Source organism: Lepidothrix coronata, unplaced genomic scaffold, assembly GCF_001604755.1.
Source record: "Lepidothrix coronata isolate B3197 unplaced genomic scaffold, Lepidothrix_coronata-1.0 Scaffold218, whole genome shotgun sequence".
NCBI lineage: Eukaryota > Metazoa > Chordata > Aves > Passeriformes > Pipridae > Lepidothrix > Lepidothrix coronata.
In genome coordinates this window covers 463273-483131 of record NW_016690398.1, presented here as the reverse complement: position 1 = coordinate 483131, position 19859 = coordinate 463273, and the positions used below count along the sequence as shown (strand labels likewise).

The window sequence follows — 19859 nt, the reverse complement described above, 5'->3', positions numbered from 1 at the left end:
GTTTTAGAGACACCAGGAGTGGCAGAGGGAAGGAACTGAAATGTGAGCTCTGTTGGTCGTGTTTCTGACCCAAGACATGGAGCATTAGTGGGTCAGATGCTGAGGGAGCACGGAGTGGAAAGGGAAAAAATGGAAGGATGGAGATACACACACACTGCTCCAGGAGCTGGAATTTACTGTTGGCAGTGTGATGAGCTGCACTGGGGTTATTCAGAGTGAGGACTGTTGCTTACTGAAGCATTTTGCAAAGATGGAAGGATGGATTAGTCAAAAGCATCAGTGCTCACCCTTTTTTTTTATTTAGTTTACTTTCTTGTTTCCACAAGAATCTTCCTGCCTGGTATGTGCAGTAACCCACTCTGAGGGGGTGTTGACTCCTGGCCAGCATAGCTACCCAACTTTTCACATTATTTACTAACAAAAGGAGTTTCATTTGGTAACCAAGGAATGATTGATTTTTCTTTCAAAGAAGTTTTGGCTGCTTGCCAGGTGTTTTGCAAGGGAGCAACCTCACGGTACAGTAACTTTGTCACTGTGTCAGCGAGCTGTCCTACACTGCTGGAAATATCTTTCCCTTTTGGGGGCTTAGAGTGACTTAGATGAATAAGTTGTATCTTACTGGAAGGTCAAATGAAAGAAATAGCGGATTTTTGGGTCTCCTTGGTGAAAAAATACAGGAGCACAAACCAATTCCAGGTCAGCCTTGCTGAACAACCACAAGAGCAGAATTCAAACATGAAGTTGGAAAGGTGTTGCTGTCTTTGGGGTCTTTTTCTGTAGCAGCCACGAGTGTTTTGTTAACCTGGGGCTGGAAGAGTTCAAAAACATACATTTACCTACTGAAGCAGATTTTTTTTTTGTTTGAAAATAGATCCTTACCTCAGTTTGAACATTCTCCTCCGAATAACTGCATTGTGCATTGATCTCTCCTGGTTTTTTTTCCCCACAGACTTAAGACTAAAGTTGAATCTTATTTTACTTTAACAAAGTTAACTTATTTTCTCTAAAATTTATCTTGCAGATCTTAAAATCTCAAGTCATGTATTTCCTTGGACTGTTGTCTTTGCTTGTTTTGCAAAGTGAAGCCTTCAAGACCAATTTTCCCGATGAAACCATTGCTGAGCTCTCTGTGAACATTTACAACCAGCTGAGAGCCACCAGAGAAGATGAGAACATTCTTTTCTCTCCTCTGAGTGTTGCACTGGCCATGGGAATGGTGGAGCTGGGTGCCCATGGAACCACTTTGAAAGAGATTCGACATTCCTTGGGGTTTGACAGCTTGAAAAATGGTGAGGCCTCTTAATCACGTGTTACTTTTTTAAATAAACAGGTGGCAGTGCCTGAACAAGGATGCAGGTGGCCTGGTCATGGCCTTGGGTTATTAATCACTGGGTTTTTTGGTGTCTTGTTGATGGTCTGGATGTGCTGGAACATGTTTGAGTGGGTTCTGCATGAGCTGAGAGCAGCTCACACACAACCCTGGCTTGGGCACCTGAATCTTCAGCTACTGCAGCCAACTGTTCATCTTGCTTGCTGCAGAATAAGCTTGCCTTTGCCTCCAGGGATGTAAGAAGATTTTTAGGAACATCCTTTTTAGGGATTAATAGTGAAACCTGAAAGGAAAGCAGTAGTTTCAGCAAAATTGCTTCTATTGATATCAAAGGAATTGGTTTGAAACCTGACTGAAATTTCTTATTCATACAAAGTGCTGGACTTTCAAGTCCTCAGTGAAAGGATCTTGGGGAGGAATTTCTGAACACAGTGACCAAGCTGTGTTTAACAAAACCACTGCAGGGATGATGCCTCTCTGTGGAGGCACAAATTTAATTCTGCAGTTTGTCTCTAGAACATTAATCAATTATCCCTCAGCTCTAATTGAAGGACTTATGCAGTTGATTTGAGCTGGGCCATTCACTCTTCTCACTGAGTGGTATTCAGTGAGAGCATCTCCATGATTTTTGCTTGGAATATATCATTGCAATCAGATTTTAATGTTTGTTTTGTTGTTGTTTTTTTTTTTTTAAATTGGAGATTTCAGCTTCGGGTATATGATGCAGCAGTACAAGCTTCCTAGACTGCTATAGTCCTGCTCAGGATCCCTCATTACCCAAGCAAATGATTCTGTCCTGCCCCACACAGGATTCTGGGAAGTTCTAGACCTGCTTTTTGCATAGAGAACTCTGTGGGAAGTCCTTAGTTTCAAAATTTGAAATCCATTTTTCCTTAAACAACTGGCTTTTAGGATGGAACAAAAGTTCTGTTAAGGATTTGTGGTGGCAAGACATACAAATGTGACCAGTAATAATTTCTTTAGTTGCTCTTTTGATGTTGAAAGGATTTCCATTGATACCTTTGTCTCTGATGGGATTCAAATGTCTCATTAATTATACTAATTATAACTAGTAGAAAAAATAAGCTCCAAGTAATGTGTTCTTGTAAAATATTCCTTCAGATCTGAAAGTGTGTGTGTGTGTAGGTTTAGAAACAAGTTTATTTAAAAAAAGAAGACTTTTCTTTTTTTGTCTTAGTGAATTTTCAGCAGAAAAAAACATGGATTAACTTTTTTTTTCTGAACCACTGAAGCTGTTTTTCTTCCCTCAGGTGAAGAATTTACCTTCCTGAAGGACCTTTCTGACATGGCAACTACTGAAGAAAGTCATTACGTGCTGGATATCGCCAACTCCCTGTATGTGCAGAATGGGTTCCATGTCAGTGACAAATTCCTGCAGTTGGTCAAAAAATACTTTAAGGCTGAAGTGGAGAATGTGGATTTCAGCCAAAGTGCAGCAGTTGCTGCCCAAATCAACAAGTGGGTGGAGAATCACACAAACAGTAAGTCCACGGGATTCTTTTGGACACTTCCTGCAGGAGGTGTTTCTGTTTCCAGACTTCTGCAGTGTTGTCGAATTGTTGCCTTGGCTTTTATCTCTTCTGTTTGAGTCTAAAGTTTCTCCTCCCACAAAACCAATTCTAGTATTTCTATTTTTTCCTGTGTGGGAATGATCTGCCACAAGTAATATTAGTCACTGTTGATCATGTAGCATCTATTTGAATTTTTTTTTCCCTCTGGTCTTACCATCTTAAAGTACCTTTAATATTTATTGAATGAGAATGTTTTAACAGCAGACATTTTAATAGTATTTTAATACTAATTTTGGTATTAAGTTATATAAAAAAAGACAAGTATTATTGCCAATGGCAGAAAATTTGTTGAATTGTTGGGCTGTGCTTTGGATTTGTGTAGTATCACTACTCTGAGGAACTCACAGTGACAAGGTACTGAGAAATAGACTGTTGGGGAATAAAGAGGTAATTTTGAAGCACAAAATCAGGCTCTGCAATGGAATTTTTTGCAATGGGAGGGATTGACAGTGTGTTTAGAGAGTAGTTGATTTTAGGAAGACTTGTCAACAGTTTCACAACACAAATTTGCAGCAGGGGATTAAGCCCAAAATTACTGCTGTAAATAAGCACACTGAGAGCTGCTTGATGCAGTGCTGGCTTGGCTTGTCAGATCCCAAAGAGGAGACATTCCCTGGATACCTGCAGGGTCTCCAGGTTAGGGAGTGCAGTTACTTCTCCCATTGTAAGGATCAAAGCATCATCTCCTTCTGGTTCATCTGGCCCACTCTGAGGGTTGATATTTTACAAGGAATTCATCAGGTCTGACTCTAACCCAGTTGTACCATTGGAAATTTGAAGGGATCAGGGTCCCCATAAGGAATTCACCACATCACCATCTGGTCTGAGCATTTAAGAATCCATAATGCTTTATGGAAGTGGCTCCAAAGCGGGAAAACTCCTCATGTAATGCTTTTGTTCCAGTTTGACAGTGATCTGGTGTTTTTCCAGGGGAACGTGGCAGCTGTTGTGTCCATAACAAGCTCTGCCCTTTATCTCAGTCTCCAGGTAGAGATGGATGTCAGTGATGCAGCAGATTGCCAAGTGTTTTCAGGGAAACATGGGGTCTGTCTGAGGGAAAAGGAGAAGCAGGGCTGACAAAGACTGGGGGGCTCTTGGCATCAGGTTGGGATGTAACAGTCCCTCAGCTGCTCTCTGGCCACTCCATCTCATTCCCTCCTGCCTCCAGCTCTGACAGAGGAGGAGGCTCATGTTCTCCTTAGGAAAGGGGTTCAGGACAGGCAGGTTTCCAGTTCCAGCAGGATGAGCCTGATGGGAGGCTCAGAGCAGCAACAAGAACTGTCAAAGTTTTCTCTGGGCAGAAAAATGCCTCACGTTTCATTAGTGTGTTAACAAGATGTGCCTGAAAAAACATGCAATATGACTTCCCAAATAGAAACAGAAACCTGGAAGTGTTTTCCTTCTTAATGTTTCCTTTTTCTTTTTTCCATCTCGTAGTGAGTGTGGCAGTATCAGTCACAACTCATTCCTTTATCCTTCTGGATAAAATGGAGCACAAACAGCAACCCAGAAGAAATCCTGTCCTGGGATACACAAATTTCACACCAGTTAGTCAGGATCATGTGCTCCAGAAAGCAGAATTAATTTGTTTTTTAAACCATGGATTAAGGAGTAATAACCAGACCGAGGAATGTGTTTATTTAACACCTTGCATTGCAATATCAGTTAAAAATAGAAGTGAGCAAGGAAAGCTGTCATTCTTCAAGAGCAGCAGCAGGGCCGGTCAGTGCACCAAATTTACCAAACTGGAAATGATTTTGCTGAATTCAAGCCATGTAAGATGAGCTAAAGCAGGTACCAGAGTGTGTTGTGATGGGAATGGCTGATGTAGGAGAGGGACAGAGCAGCCGCCCCGCTCAGCTGAACGGAGCAGATGCTCCGTGGCTCTTCCCTTTTGCTGTTCAGGAGCTGATGTCAGTGGAGCAAATGCTGTGGATTCCTGTGGGGTTTTGATGATCAGTCCTTGCTTTGGAGTTAGTAGGGCACTGCTGGAATGGAATGCTTCCTTCAAAACTGGCCCAGGGGGAGTTCCAGTGGGTGCAGGTTAAACCGAGCTCCCATTTCAGTGCTGCTTGGGATCGGAGCCAAAGTTTGCACAAGTTCTGCCCTCAAGATGAAAATGCTGAACAGTTTCATAGCCCCAGTGTAAACATTCCATGTGTGACCCTTTTCCACGTGGTTTCCTTGTGGGGTATATTTAGTAGTGATCAAGAAACAGTTGACTAACTTGTGCTTGATGGAAGGGTTTATGCACCTACACTGTGATTTAGGTTTACAAAACACTGGCAGTTTAATTTGAGATTTAATGAAACATCTGAATTGGAAATTACATGTTAGCACAGCTTTTTATTTTCTTGCATTTTCCAAGCTGTCTCAAGTTTTGATTTAATGCTCAGTTTGACACACAGACTGACAGTTGGGTTTCTTTTTAGGTATGATCAAAGATTTTGTGTCTTCGGGAGACTTTGGTGCTCTCACTCATTTGGCTCTCATCAATGCAATCTACTTTAAGGGCAACTGGAAGTCACAGTTCAGACCTGAAAATACAAGAACTTTTTCTTTCACTAAAGATGATGAAAGTGAAGTGCAAATTCCAATGATGTACCAACAGGGAGAGTTTTACTACGGTGAGTTGGACCTTTAGCAGTTTAAAGCCAGTAAGTCTTGGCTTAATGGGTTTGTTGCAGTAATGTTAATTTGCATTGTGGTCTCTTCTTTCACCTGGAATTTTTGATGTGCTCTTTGCCCAATGAAGGGACTCAGGTTTTGGTGTCTTTCCCTAATGTGTATGTGATAACTAGATAACAATTTTAATGACCTGTTTGGTGCCACGTGGTGAATTTCAGAATGTTTATTCCTTGTATTTACCCTCTTTACAATTCTCAAGTTAGTCCTGCTTATCACAAAAATATTTTTCTTGTCCTGTGCTAAATATTAAAATGAGTAATATTTGCTCAGAACTGTTGTAATATCCTTGAAAAGGTAAAATAGGAGTTTCTTGAACAGCAGAATTAATGATCATTTTTATCTTGAGCTTGAGTTCCGAGGGGGTTCTGTGGTGTCTGGCATTGGCAGCATTTCACTGAGTCTCATCACTGAAAAATTATCTCTCCTGAATACAAAACCTCTGCCCATTTCCATGAAGGTCTTAGCTGCCTTAAATTTTAGCCTCCTCTGTCTAACCAGTGGAATTTGGGTCATAAAAGTGTCATTATCTCCAAACTGTGTCATTGCATGAGCTTGTGTTCTTCAGGAAATCACATGTAAGTCTCAAATCCTACAAGGAAGAAACCAATACAAATTTTATGCAGAATAAGTAGGGTCATTTTTATGTTTGTTATTATGTATGTTTAGTAAGTACTACTTAGTATTAGGGTTCTATTTTCCCCTATCTCCAGTAAAGACAAAAGAAAATCCTTCTAATGGTTTTTTTTGTTATTTTTCTGTTATAGGGGAGTTCAGTGATGGCTCCAACGAAGCAGGTGGCATCTACCAGGTTCTGGAGATCCCCTATGAGGGAGATGAGATCAGTATGATGATCGTCCTGTCCAGGCAGGAGGTTCCACTGGTCACACTGGAACCACTGGTCAAAGCCTCCTTGATTAATGAATGGGCCAATTCTGTAAAGAAGCAGAAAGTGGAAGTGTATTTACCAAGGTGAGAATGTTCTCCCATGGCACTGGAGGGGGGAAAACTGCATCCAGAATGGTTGGAGGAACAGAGCAGGGAAAACTTGTCCATCTTGCCCAAGCCTGTGGTTCTGGAGCACCCATGGGAAGGTTGCTTTGGCAGGAAAGCCTGGGGGGTGTGGGGCAGAGTGATGGTTGGTTGAGCAACAGATGAGCTCTGCATTTATATCCCTTTCATAGAACACTCCAGAGAGGAAAGTTTCCTCCTCGTCAGGAGCATATCCACTCGGAATGATGCTCAGAGTACTGCAGAACTCATTATGGATAAGTCCCATTTAGACAGGAGCCCCAGAAATACTGCAAGCCTGAACTATCAGATGTTTCATTTAGGTGCTAATTAGGTTTCTGTGTGCTGCTATTTGAAGAAGTTCTAGTGGTGTGTGTCTGTGTGGATACAAATGGTTGAGTGTTGAGAAATAATTCCAGTCAATTTGAGGCTTTTTTCTTTGCTGAAATAAATGCTGCTTTCTTTTTCCTGAGAGAAGCAATAAAATAACAAGACATTATAGCAGAAGGGATGAAACTTCTGTTAGTTCATTTGCAGGCTGTGGGTGCTCAGTGGCAATTTGCTCCCATCTACCACTTAGGATCTTTTCTGGAATCCTGCTTCATCCACCTCTAATTATTTTTCATGCTCTGTGCCTGATTTAGTAGCAGAGTTGTTTACTACTAAATGTCACTAATAATGTACAGTTGGATCACTGTGTCCTGCAAGTGATTCATCCTGATTTCATGGAAGTGTTTATGTAACAATAGGGCACAGTTTCAATGGAATCACTTCACCTTGCTCTGTTTTTGTGGCACTGTGAAGTGGGTACAGAGCAGCAGGAAAAAAAAAACTGTAGTGAATCCTTTTAATCATTAAAATAGTTGTTTTCAGGCGAGTTGGAGATTCGAGTTTGTCACATTTCCCGTGTTAAGGCTCCCTGCAGTCCATCAGCTTCCTTTCCAAAGCCAAGACCACTTTCCAGAAGCTGAACTGCAGCTGAGCACAATAAACAAGGCTGGCCAGGATAAATTAGGTTGAGATGGACTGGTGGTGTCAGCGTGCCCTGATTCCAAATGGAGACAGAATTCCACTTCTCCAGCTTTAAAAGCAGAGTGGTGAGGGAATAGCAGCATTTTTGGGCTGTTTTTTTGCTGCCCCATAGTAAGAGTTTCTCTCTTTGTTTAAGTCACTGCTCTTTAAAGAAGCAGGAGAGCAGCAAAGAGCTGCATTGCAGGTTTTATACAAACTGAACCTACTCTACACTATTCCTGGGGGTTTTTTGGTTTGTTTTCTCTTGGAGCTTCAAGTCTCAGAGGCTTCACAAAGTCCAGTAAGACACAGGGGAGGGGAATTTCTCACGGGCTCTTTCTCTGCAGACCTGGGCAAACCTGACCTAGATGTTAATTAGAGGCAAAATCCGAGGATTCTTCCATCCCTTAAGCTTTGTTTTTATGCCTGGCACATTTCCCAGCCTGTGCATCAGCTGCTGAAGTTGGGCATCTTCTCTCAAAGAATTTCTGGAGTGTGAGATCCACAACAGGAGTCCCTCTCCATTGATTCAGTGGAGAATCTGTGAAAACCACCTTCCACATTTGAGAATCTTGGGTGTCTAAGTACACCAATGGGGTTGAAAACATCTTAATTATGTTCATGACTTGAATTAAGTGTGTAGAGGTGGTCTGGGGGTTTGTTTGCTTCTAAGCAAGAGCAGAGACTTCAGGATTCTCTGTAACCAGGTTCTCAGGTGTGAATTTGAGCCCTGGGGTTTGTGTGATCATAAAATGTCTTTATTTATTCTGCCCTCGGGCTGCTTGTAATGGCTGTCTCTCTTATCCAACAACCTCAAAGAGCTTGATAAACACTTGCAAATTACAGTTATACAGAGGCAAACCAGGTGGAACCACGTGCCAGTTACCTTCAGTATTTCCAGATTATAAAAGATAACTATTGTGAGCTTGAAATTCCATATAGTAATACTGCAGTCTCCTTACAGCAAATCCAAAGATTAATTGCCTGCTCCCAAGGTGTTGGATTTCCATTAGGGATTTAGAGGTGATCTACAGGATTTTGTCAATGCTCTAAATAAACACTTCATAAATATTTGATGCTGTGACTCAGAAAAAGCATGTTATGAAATGTGGCCTCCAGGCTCTGTCCACTGAGAAATTGAAAGCAGCAGTGGAATAAAATTAAATTTTTATATCTTGAAAGATGCTATCCAATTATAAAGTGAACATTTTTTAAACTTATACATTTGTAATAGGACCTGAATGACAAACCAAAGCAGAGTTAATCACAACTTTGCAATTTCTGTCTGCATTATCTGTGTGCAAATGAAATTGGGTATTATTCCTCTTAATAGCAAAGGAGAGATTTGTACAGAATTGTTAAATTATACTTTCTCATTTTCATTTCCAAATCATTGTTTCCAGCTTAACCCAGACTAAAATGATCAACATTTTAATCCACTTTTTGTATAGGAGTGAAACAGACCATGAATCTAATTTACAAAGCTGTCTCTGTAACATAAATTATTTGAAGAGCAGAGGAGGAACTGGTACCTAATAGCAGTGCTACAGTTTGCAGATCTCCTCTTAAGGAGTGTTCCAAATCTCTATAATGATCTTGCTTTTTTGTACACTTAAATTCCTTAAAAATGTTTTAGACAGTGCTGAAATAAGTGGTTTTAGCTGAAGGTTGTTTCTCTAAAAAACAAAAACAAAAAAAAAAAAAAAAAACCAAAACCAAAAAACCCCAAACAAACAAAAAAACCCAACAAACAAAAAAAACACTCAAACCCCAACAAAAATCTAAACCCAAATTAAAAAATCCTCTATCTTTTGGTTTTTAACCTGCTGTCTCAAGTCCTCTTTTCATGAGGAATGGAATGGGCCAGTGCTGGATGTTCTGGAGATACAACCACATAAAAGGCATAAAAGTGTCCCACTGAAATCCATTCTCAGCCCATATTTAGCCCTGGAAAGAAGGATCTTACCAGAGAAAAACCCACAACCTGCCTTTCTTCACCTGGCCAGAGCAGATGAGTGGAGGTTTTGGGCTTGGTTTTGCTGTCAGTGAGGTTTTTTTTGCTCTCTTGCTTGTTTGTTTTCAGGCTGTTAAATCATTCAGGCTGGTTCTGGCACCTCGGGACAGCCCAGCTGAAATTCCAGCCGAAATGTTGGAATTGATATCAGCTGGCAGCTTGGCACTGGAGGGGCTGCTGGGGTAAAAATAGTGCTTCAGATCCTCAGAGCCTGCCCTCCAAGCAAGAATATTGATGTCAAGCAATGGAGCCTTTGTTCTGCAGAATTGAATGTATTAGCACCAATCTGAAAACCTGGAATTTTCTTGCTCTGGCTTGTTCAGAACCCTTAGTAATTTTTGAAATGATACACTTTGGGATGAGTCATTTTTCTGCTGGATGACTAGACAGTGTCCCCTGATCCTTCTGGGAATCCTGAGCATCTAAAAATCAGAAAAAAAGTAGCATTATGGAAGGTTTGCAGAGCATCATAAAACATGAAGCCATCTTTTTTTTTCCCTGTCTTGGATGTCTGTAAAATAGAAGAAAGATGGCCTGATGTGGTGTGTTAATGCTCTCTGCAAAACCTAAAGGCTCAGACACACAACTGCAAAAGACTCTCAGTGACATAAATGCATCATTTTAATCTAATGCTTGTGCAAGTTTTAAATTTCATTAAAATGTCCCAGTTCCCTGCTGAACTCTCCAGAGAATTTTTTGCTGGTTTCTCAATCTAATCTTCTCTTCAGTGTCTGTTCTTCAGACTTCCCTTTGTGGTTTTTACAGCTCCCAGTTGCAGCTATTCCATGATTTCTGATACTGAAGTGTTGAAATTGATTTTTTTCGTAATATTTTTAGCATCAGGAGCACCTAAAAGATTGTGAGGGGGGGAAAAAAATATGACCATCTGGTTCATTATATGCAACAAACACTGCAAATAACCATGTGTAGCTCGGCATTCCCAAAGTCTGGAGGTGCAGCAGATGCCTGGGAAATGAGATGGAATGTCAGCTCTGTGTTCTAAGTTGTCAGCTTTGATTTTGAATACTGACATCACTGTCTGGGAGGAATGCACAGAAATCCAAATGTGATGGAAGATAACTCACCCTGAGTGTTTACATGGGATTGCACAGCCTGGAATTAAATTTCCCAGTGTAAAGCAGCCCTGTTGTTTCTCAGAAAAGGCCGGTTCTGGTGTCAGCTAAAATATTGGAAATCTCATTAATAATTTATCTGTAACTCTCCCTGCTTTTCAGAGCAGGAGGAAAAGGAGGGGGGATACTATTTGGAACAGTGGTTTGGAGTGGGGGTTTACCACAGGACAGAACTAAAAGAGGGGAGAAGGGAAGTAATTAGTTTTATTTCCATAAAGGGATCGTCTGATATTTAAACAGCTGATGATGTGATATTTTTAGTCTGCTTTTTATGACAAATAAAGCAGGAACTCACTCCTGTAGATATTGTACAGACCTTCCCTCATGCACTTGTTTGGAATTTACCTTTCCAGAGGTCTCAGTCAGGGACAGAGCCTCTATTTTAAGGGACTGCTCCTGTCCTTCACACAGGGATTCTCGAGCGGTAGAACCAATCAACTTGTTTGTTTTGTTTTCCCTTTTTCCAGATCCATGTTCAGCTGAGGCTTTACAGGTTTATTTTTTCCCAAAACATCTCCCAAACCCTCCCTGATCAGTCTGCAAAGGCATCCTCTGCCCCACTTCCCTTTCATTCAGGCGTGTCCTGGAATTGTTCTGGACAAGGTACATGAACACTTGCAATGCCACCAGTGATTTATCAATCCTGAACTATCTCCAGATCTTATTTTATTCCTAAAATCCTTCTGTGGGTAATGACTAATATCCATCCCATCAGAGGTTTTTGGGTTCTAGAGGCATTTGTAAGTTCATTATGTGTAGATTGTGTTCTGGATTTTTCTCCTTCTGTGTAAGTGAGGAAGATCCACTTGACTCTCATCCAGTTCTATTTTGATGTCCAGATTCCTCTTTTTCAAGCTGCCAAGTTTGCACATGCTGGGTTGTACATCTCAGCTCGTCATGAGCTGTGCTCTGCCCAGAGTTCTGGGCTGCACTTCCTCCTGAAAAGAACATGTTCTTCCATGGAGTTGAGGGAATTTAATCCTGAAAAATAAGATTGTACAGAAACACTTATTTTATTTGGTTCTGGCACTTCTTTGTGCCATCACTGAGGGCTTCTGGGTAGCTGCAGGGTTGTTTTTGATTCAGTGGCTGGAGAAACTCTGACAACACCTTAAAGACTAAAAATTTTGTTATTCCATAGTTACAACCAGTCACCGTCATCATAATGTAAATCACTGATAATTTGCTTGCTTATTTCACAGAGAACCCACAACTCACCCATAACAAACATTTGTACTCAGTCCCCTGTGTTTGTCTGTAGATATCTGGTATTTTCTGCCGTTATTATTATTTTTCTGACACCTTTCTTTGTTTCTCCAGCTGTCCAGTCTGTTTCTGGCCACACAGAAAAGACTCGAGTCCTTTTTTTGTCTCACTGACACCAGGCATAGCTTTGATGCTGTTTGAAAAGCAGTGATTAGAAATGGAAGGAGCTTTTGCCCCAGGTCTTGCCCTCAGGACAGGTCTCAGTTTGTCCTTCCAGCACAGTAACATTCCCTAGAAGGAGGCTTTGCAGGCTGCCCCTGAAATCCTGCCAGCTTGTACTCACGTGTGCATTTACACTGACAACTATTTGTTTTCCCTGTTGTTTACTCACAATCAAAACCCAATTACAATTTTGCCACCAGACTAATTAGAAGCTGAGTCAGGAATGCTTTATGTTCGTATTCATAACTGTTGGTCTTTGCTTATACTGTCACAGTGAAAGTGGAGTATCTTTCTTATTTTCCACTCCTTCTTTGCCCACAGCTCTCTATGAAAATCAGCTGTTATTTACCTCATTTGATATTCTGTTCTAGTATTTGTACAATTAAATTCAGTTTTTGTAGTAAACCTCTCGTATGAAAAGTAATCATTTCCATTACTGCTGCATAATTTCGCACTGAGGTTTTATGGTCACGGGCTGTACATACCATTAACATATTTTTGATTGCTTGTGTATTAGAAAAAAGATCCAGCTGTGAGTAAACTAATTTGTTTATAGGCATTTTTAGAAGGTGTCACTAGCAGTGAACCTCCTCCTTTGCATTATTTATTTTGGTGTTTTTACCTAGAAATTTGAATCTTCTAATACCAGTAAGCAGTGCTCACATCTGGCTGTTTGTGATTTTCTGTTCTATTCTGCAGGTTCACAGTAGAACAGGAGATTGATCTCAAAGAAGTCTGGAGAGGGCTGGGAATTACAGAGCTGTTCAGCAGCAGTGCTGACCTCACTGCCATGTCTGGTAAGAGGTTCATGTCTTGTCTCTCAAGGTATATGAGGAAATCCATTTTTTACCTAGGAAAGTTCACTCTGAGTATCTCAGACCTGGCTCTCACTAGAAATTAGAGAAAGTGTGATACTGTGAGAGCAGTGAATGGCTGCAGTGCCTTCCTGGCAGAGGAGATTCCCACACCAAGGGATTGTCATCCTTGTATCCCTAGAGGCTGTTTGTTCCCAGCATTAAGAGCATTAAGCTGTTGTACAATTAGTCATCTCCCCAGATACCTGTGGATGGAAGGAGTTCTGAGATAAAAGCCATTTAGTCACAGATGCTGCCTGCCTGGTGCAATATGTTGTCAACACTTAATTTTCACAAGTTGAAATATCCAATACGTTTAAAAAATCAGGTGGGAATGAGATATTTATACTTTTTAATACCTCCTAAAAGGTGTTCCTAGAATCACAGAATGGTTTGGGTTGGAAAGGACCTCAAAGCTCATCCAGTTCCATCCCCCTGCCATTGGCAGGGATACCTTCCACTAGTCCAGGTTGCTCCAAGCCCCGTCCAATCTGGCCTTGGACACTTCCAGGGATGGGGCAGCCACAGCTTCTCTGTTGAAGTGGCACAAAAATGCCTGAGAAGTTGATTCATCTTTACATAACAGGAGGAGCCAGGTGAGCAGTTTATTAATATAGTCTGTCTAGACCTGAATTTTGGGAAGCCCAGAATGAAGCAGTATGAGGCTGCTGTCCTTGTCCTTGTAATTTATGCCTCTGCACTGCTCCCTCTGTTTTTTTTGGGTTGTGTTGCTCCATGTGTTGCTGCCCAACCAGCCAGGTAGATCCTGATTGGCAATCCCTGTTCTACATTGTCTGTCCCTGGGAACAGTCACACCTGGGTGCTTATTCAGAGTGCTGGTAATAAGTCAAACCTTCCTCGGAAATGCACAGAGCAATGTTTGTGATGTTCACATCCTTCCATTTTTGCTAAGTCTGAAATCCTGTTTCTAGTGTATCATGCAGCTTATTTCACTTTTCCAGTGAAGCTGTGGGAAAAGCTAGAGTTAGCTAATGAAAGGAATTGAAATAAATGAAAAATCCTTCTTCAAAGAAATAGCATTTTTTCTGGAGAAAAACACCTTCGATTTCTCTGCAACCTCAAAGACCAGTCAGCTTTCCAATAAATTCTGGTCTATATATATAAAATTATTTACTTGAGGAAAAGCATTAAGGAGAACAGAAAATACACAGAGATGGAACCACAAAGCCAGCTCCTGGCTCTTATTTAATTCCATATAAAATTCATCTCTGTTTCAGGGACTAATTCTGTAGTGGAGAGGTTGGCAGAAAGAATCAGGTGCTTGTGTCTTAATCCGTGTGACCAGTGATTTGTTTCAAGTTTTATATTTTTGACAACTGTACTGTATAAAATCAAAATACCCTCTTCTGCATGACCGAATTAACTCCTCTGCCATTTAAAGATTAACTTGTTTGTTGAGTACAGAGCAATGTACAGAGAGAATTCATGAGTTTCACTGTAACTTGCCTGCTTTTCACTGAAAAGGGGATGTGCCACCAGGGGATGAAAAGGTCATTTGTAAATTAAGAAATAAAAAAATTGGGTTTGAATTAATGTCTTTAATGAAAAGCCCACTGTTGATGCCGTGGAGGTGAAGTTTTAAATAATGAAAATACAGAGTATGTTTCCTATTTCTAATCTTCATAATGTGAAATGTGGAGGGAGGAAGGGAAAATAAAAATCATGAAGAAAATTTGTTCAAAGCTTGCTTTTACAAACACCAGAGTGGTACATCAGGTAGCAGGGAAGTGGAAGCTGGAAGTTTCCATGAATCTCAGGTCAGTCCTCTGGAATATTTGGCACTTCACGGAACCTTAAATGCAAGTATTGGAACAAAATCTTTGTCTGGACACTTAATTTAGGAAGACATGAATCATAAATGAAATCTAAGGAGATTTTTGAGGAATTCTGTTGTGTTTAAAAATACTTTCCTCCTCCTCTCCTGTTGCTTTTGCTTTACTGTCAAGGAAAGTCGCTGCAATTTCAGCAACAGCCCTAATCCTGTGAACAGATCCAGGCACATTGGTGGGTTCAGCAAAATTCCATGTGGGTTTAGTGGATAACAAGGCAAATTGCAGGATTACAGACTTATTTTTCAATATTGAGAATTTTGTGCCTTTTTGCACTCAATCTGAAAAATGGAAATGGAGGAGTTGGCTTTGCCCTCTGGAATGTCTGGATTCTGAGCAACCCAAGAGGAAGTTCTAATCCAGAGGCACATTTCAAATGTTACTCCCTCGCAGAAATTAAGTTCTTTGTCAATTATCCCAGGTGAGTAGGAGGACATTCCTCCTTGGCTGTCAGGTCACATATGTTCTGACTCTCACTTTCATCAAAAGACTTGACAGTATTTACTTGCATCTGATTCCATCAGATGTCCAAAAGAATCTTGAAACAACTTCTGATATTTGGCATTTTAGAATTTACACAGCACATAAACTCACTGCTTGAGTATTTTGACACCACTTAAGATTTACCCTTGAACTAATTTCAATACTGAAATTCCCCTTCTCTTTCAAATGATTATAGTATTTCTTAGTGTTTTATAGAGTCTTAAATGGCAGCTGCTTTTAATGCAAGGTGACCTGTGTGGCAGTGAGCAGTGAAGTGATCTCAGTGACTTACTTTCACAGTATAAAGTAGTTAGAAGAGCATCAGTCCAGTAAATGGCTCTTTGAAGTCTTGACTGACGTACATATAATTTTTCTGGGACAGCCTAAGCTGGAAGAGCCAATAAACCTTCGTGATTTCTTTAAAATGAGACTTGCAGAGCAGCCAGTTGGCAGCTGAGTAGGAGTTTGCAGACAGATGGAGTGCGATGACAGATGAAGTGTGATGCTCGTGGAGTCCTGGACATCAGGAGGGAGCTTCACATCCCTCCCACTCATTAATGGGGATCTGGGCTTGGGTCCTGCACAAAGCTTAAACCTTGGCACCAGATCCCCATGGGACTTCCCTGAGGTGTTAACAACCAAATCATGTTGGTTCTTATGAAAATCCACATTTGAAGGAGCTGCTAGAGAAGAATGATGTGATGGCAGATCCTCAGGTGAGCCCCACCTTGTCCCCAGTGAAGCCATAAGGAAAGATGGATAATTGTGGGGAGATGTGATGCTGGAGTTTTGCAGTCAGTGATGTGACAATCACCAACTGCATCAAAGAGGAGCTGCCTGAACTCCCAGTGACAACATTGTGCTTTCATATGAAAATAGATTCATTCACTTCAGGGAGAGATGAATGAGAGGGATGTGGCAGTGCCACTATGAAGAGAAGAACCTAGAGAAAGTAATTTGGGATGTGGAATTGCTCTTTTCATCATCCAAGGACAAAGATATCCAATGATGTGAAAGGCAACAAATTGAAAACAAATAGAAAGTGCTTCTCTCATGGAAAACTTATCCAGCTTATCTTGGCTGGGCATTCCTTGGGGTCATGAGATTGGCAAGATTAAAAAAATAAAATGGCTTCAGAGCAATGACAGCTGTCTATGGTACATTGAATAAAGGCATTCAGTGTATTCTGGGGATTAGAAACTTGGTTTAGGGTATAAGGCATATTTTTCTCTTGTAAGTTGTACTGTAGTTTTCATCTGTGAGGTGACTTGGATCTTCTGGAGCAACAATAATGCCAGAGCTGGTGCGGTGTGCTGGACTAACTGGGTGTATTGGTCTCATCTGCAGTGACACCTCTGTTCCTGTCAACTTTAAATGTTGTTGGTTTTTTTAATACTCATATCCTGAATAGAACTAGACCTGCTTTTACACCTGATGGCAAATGTCAGCAGTGTTTGTGCTGTCAGAATTAGGGTCTCTGAGCTCATCAGATGGAGGCCAATCTTCTGAGGTACAAAGTGTTCTGACCAGAAACGTACCTTGAGTTCCAGAAGTGCCACCACACTCTGCAAAATAAAGCATTGGGGATGAAAATACAGAGTATTTCTGGGACTGTTACAGGTCACAGGATCAGGGTTAAGTGCTGTGGTAACAAAAAATGGATTGAAAGGCATGATTAGGCTAAGCAGGAATCTGTTATTAAACGTTAAAAATGTATTTGGGTTTAAAAGTTTTGCTTAATGTTCAAGATAGGTAGGGGCTACATGTCCCATTTTTTAAAGTAACAGGCTGGAAACTTGAGCCCAGCTTTCAGGATGGCTTTACTGAAGGCTTGGAACTGAAGCCTAGAACTAGTACAATTTTTAGCAGCCTTGTGTATGTTTTATACCCACAATCCCCAAGGGGATGGTCTGGGGCTCTTGGTGGTGGGATTGAAGTGAAGCAGCTGAAGCAGGAGGTTTAATTCAGTGCAGTGAGATCTGCTGGGGAGAGACATTTCAGACTGCTGCTTCTTGTGCCTTTGACTTGCTTTAGTGTTAGAACTGCTGAGTATTCCAGTAGGTCTGATCCTTTAGCCACTGAAGGAAAGTAATGAAACACTCACAGACTTAAGCAGGAGGAGGCTTGGACTGAAATAAAAATATTGACGAAGAAGGATGGAAAACAAACAAGACTAAAAAAAAAACAAGTTTCACAGTGGGTTTGGCAATAAATATTGGTGTTCAGCTTCTTCAAAATTTAATGGAAGAAGAAAGAAAAGATCTAATTTTCCTGGAGAAAGTCTGTATTGTACCTAACACAGAAGTAAAATTCTTTTTGTCTGAGTATTTGCTATATAATGTCATAATCCTTTTTTCCAATAGTTGCATTTAAAATCTTATTTTCAAGGATTGTTTTTTACCCTCTCTGGGATAGTGGTGCTCTAGGCAGTCCTGAGTTATTTTAATATCCGTTCTGTAGGAGAGCATTACAAATTTAAGTGAGGTAAATGGTGCTATTAAAGGTATTGGCAGAAGGTATTTTAATGCAACAAAGCTCTTATCCTTCCCTGCCTGCTATAGAAGGTGAATAATAGTGTTGGGGTTTTTGGCAGTGTTTGGAAGGTTTTTTTAAACACCTCAGTCTTACTGTTGAGCCACTTGAAATGTGTTTCCTTTTCCTCTCCAGATAACAAGGAACTTTACCTTGCAAAGGCATTTCACAAGGCATTTCTAGAAGTTAATGAGGAAGGATCAGAAGCTGCTGCTGCCTCAGGTACCGACTGAAAAGCAGAACTAAATCAAATGTCTGGTTATTCTGTGTTAATTAATTTTTTAAAGCTGACTTGCTGTACAGCCAGGAAAGCTAAATAGGATGGGGACACAGCATAGCAAGGTACTGCTTTCAGAGGAGAATTCTGGAAATGAAGTGTTGGCATTTTTTTTTTTCAACATGTTGTGTTTCACGAAGGATTTTGAGCATCCTGTGAAAAACCTCTTCTTCCGTGTTTTCCTTCTGGTTGTCAGGAGAGTACAGACTGCAATTTATATTTTCTTTATGGAGCTTCAGCTTTCATTGTTTTTACCTGCTAATTGAGATGGTCAGAGGCATTTGATTAGAGTAGTTAGAAGGAGAGGGGAGTTGTTGCAATTGCATTTTAATAAGCAATTTTAATAAGCAATACTCTGAGATGCAAGATGGGAAGTGCTGAATGCAAAACCACTGCTGGCCCCTGTTAATGCTCAGGGCAGTTGGTTGGTTGATGTGATTATCACATGGTTTTCCTAAAATTAAGTCACATTAGTTGCCAGTATGGATCATCAGGTGATTTCCAGTTGCCTCTGCTTGTGCCAGTCTTTGAGGAAAGGAAGAATTGCTTCCCTGGGCTGGGTTGAATTGTGCCATTAATATGGGCAGAGATTACTGGCAGTGCTGGAGTCTGTGTGAACAGTGCAGGGGAAACCTGAAACTAAATGAAACACTGGGAATTAATAATAATGTCCTGGAGAAATCCATGCATCTCCAAATAAAAATAACAAAGAGTCAAATTCTGCCTGATTCTCAGTTAATTTTACTTTCAGCCTCTGCATTATTTATCAACACAATATAAAAGCTGCAGGATCAGCCCATTTAATTGTGGCACATTCTATAGTTATTAAGGGTTACCTTTTACTGTGCACCTCAGGCTGGAGCTGTGTAAAACAGGTCAGCAGTGCTGGCTAATGCAGCTCACTCCCACAAGTGAGGGGAATCATAACTCCTCTGAAGGCTCTGGATCTTAAAATTTATCAGCTGCTCCCTCAGCCTGGGCAATTGCACTACTCTGCATTGTTAGTCATTCTTAAAGCCAAAATTACTCTGCAGGTCCCTCTCATTTTCAGTTAATATTGTCCTGTTTCTTGGTGTGGAGTGTGGGACTGCAGTGGCAGCCCCTGGGCTGCAGAAGTGTCTCTCCTGGAGGAGCAGGAGAAGTGCTGTGCTGTTTAACAAGTTGCCTGTGTTCTTTTTCCCCTAGGAATGATTGCCATCAGCAGGATGGCAGTGCTGTATCCCCAAGTTATAGTTGACCACCCCTTTTTCTTTTTGGTCAGAAACAGAAGAACAGGTGAGAATATTGCAGACTCTTGAATTTTTCACAGCACATCATCAAGTATTCAAAAGAAAATTGCATGTTTTGATCAATGAACTGGGCTTGTGTTATGAATTTTCATTAATTATTATGACATTTCCTTAATTAATAATTTTCCTTTTAAAAACCTAATATTGAAAGACTCACCTTTTCTGTGCCCCCTGAATGTTTCTCCAAGTAAGATGTCAAAATCTGACAAAAAAACCATTCAAAGTGATGTGATTAAAAGCCCCAGGGAAGAAAAATTCACCATTTTTGTTGTGAGAACACAGAGTTACTGCCCTGAACATCAGTAATCACTGCATCCCCTCAGAGCTTGGCTGTAGCAAGACCAGTGAAATACGTTCCCAGCACCAAATG

The 19859-nt window shown here is 40.8% G+C and overlaps 1 protein-coding gene across 1 annotated transcript in view; it reads left to right on the top strand.

The window, feature by feature from the left end:
• SERPINI1 (serpin family I member 1) overlaps nt 1-19859 on the top strand; it is a 44823-nt gene that overhangs the window by 23251 nt on the left and 1713 nt on the right. Inside the window, exons 2-8 of the mRNA XM_017833599.1 lie at nt 1022-1289; nt 2602-2832; nt 5355-5549; nt 6375-6579; nt 12904-13001; nt 18059-18145; nt 19386-19475. Coding sequence (XP_017689088.1) covers nt 1040-1289; nt 2602-2832; nt 5355-5549; nt 6375-6579; nt 12904-13001; nt 18059-18145; nt 19386-19475 — 1156 coding nt within the window. The 5' untranslated portion in view covers nt 1022-1039. The remainder of the gene's footprint in view (nt 1-1021; nt 1290-2601; nt 2833-5354; nt 5550-6374; nt 6580-12903; nt 13002-18058; nt 18146-19385; nt 19476-19859) is intronic.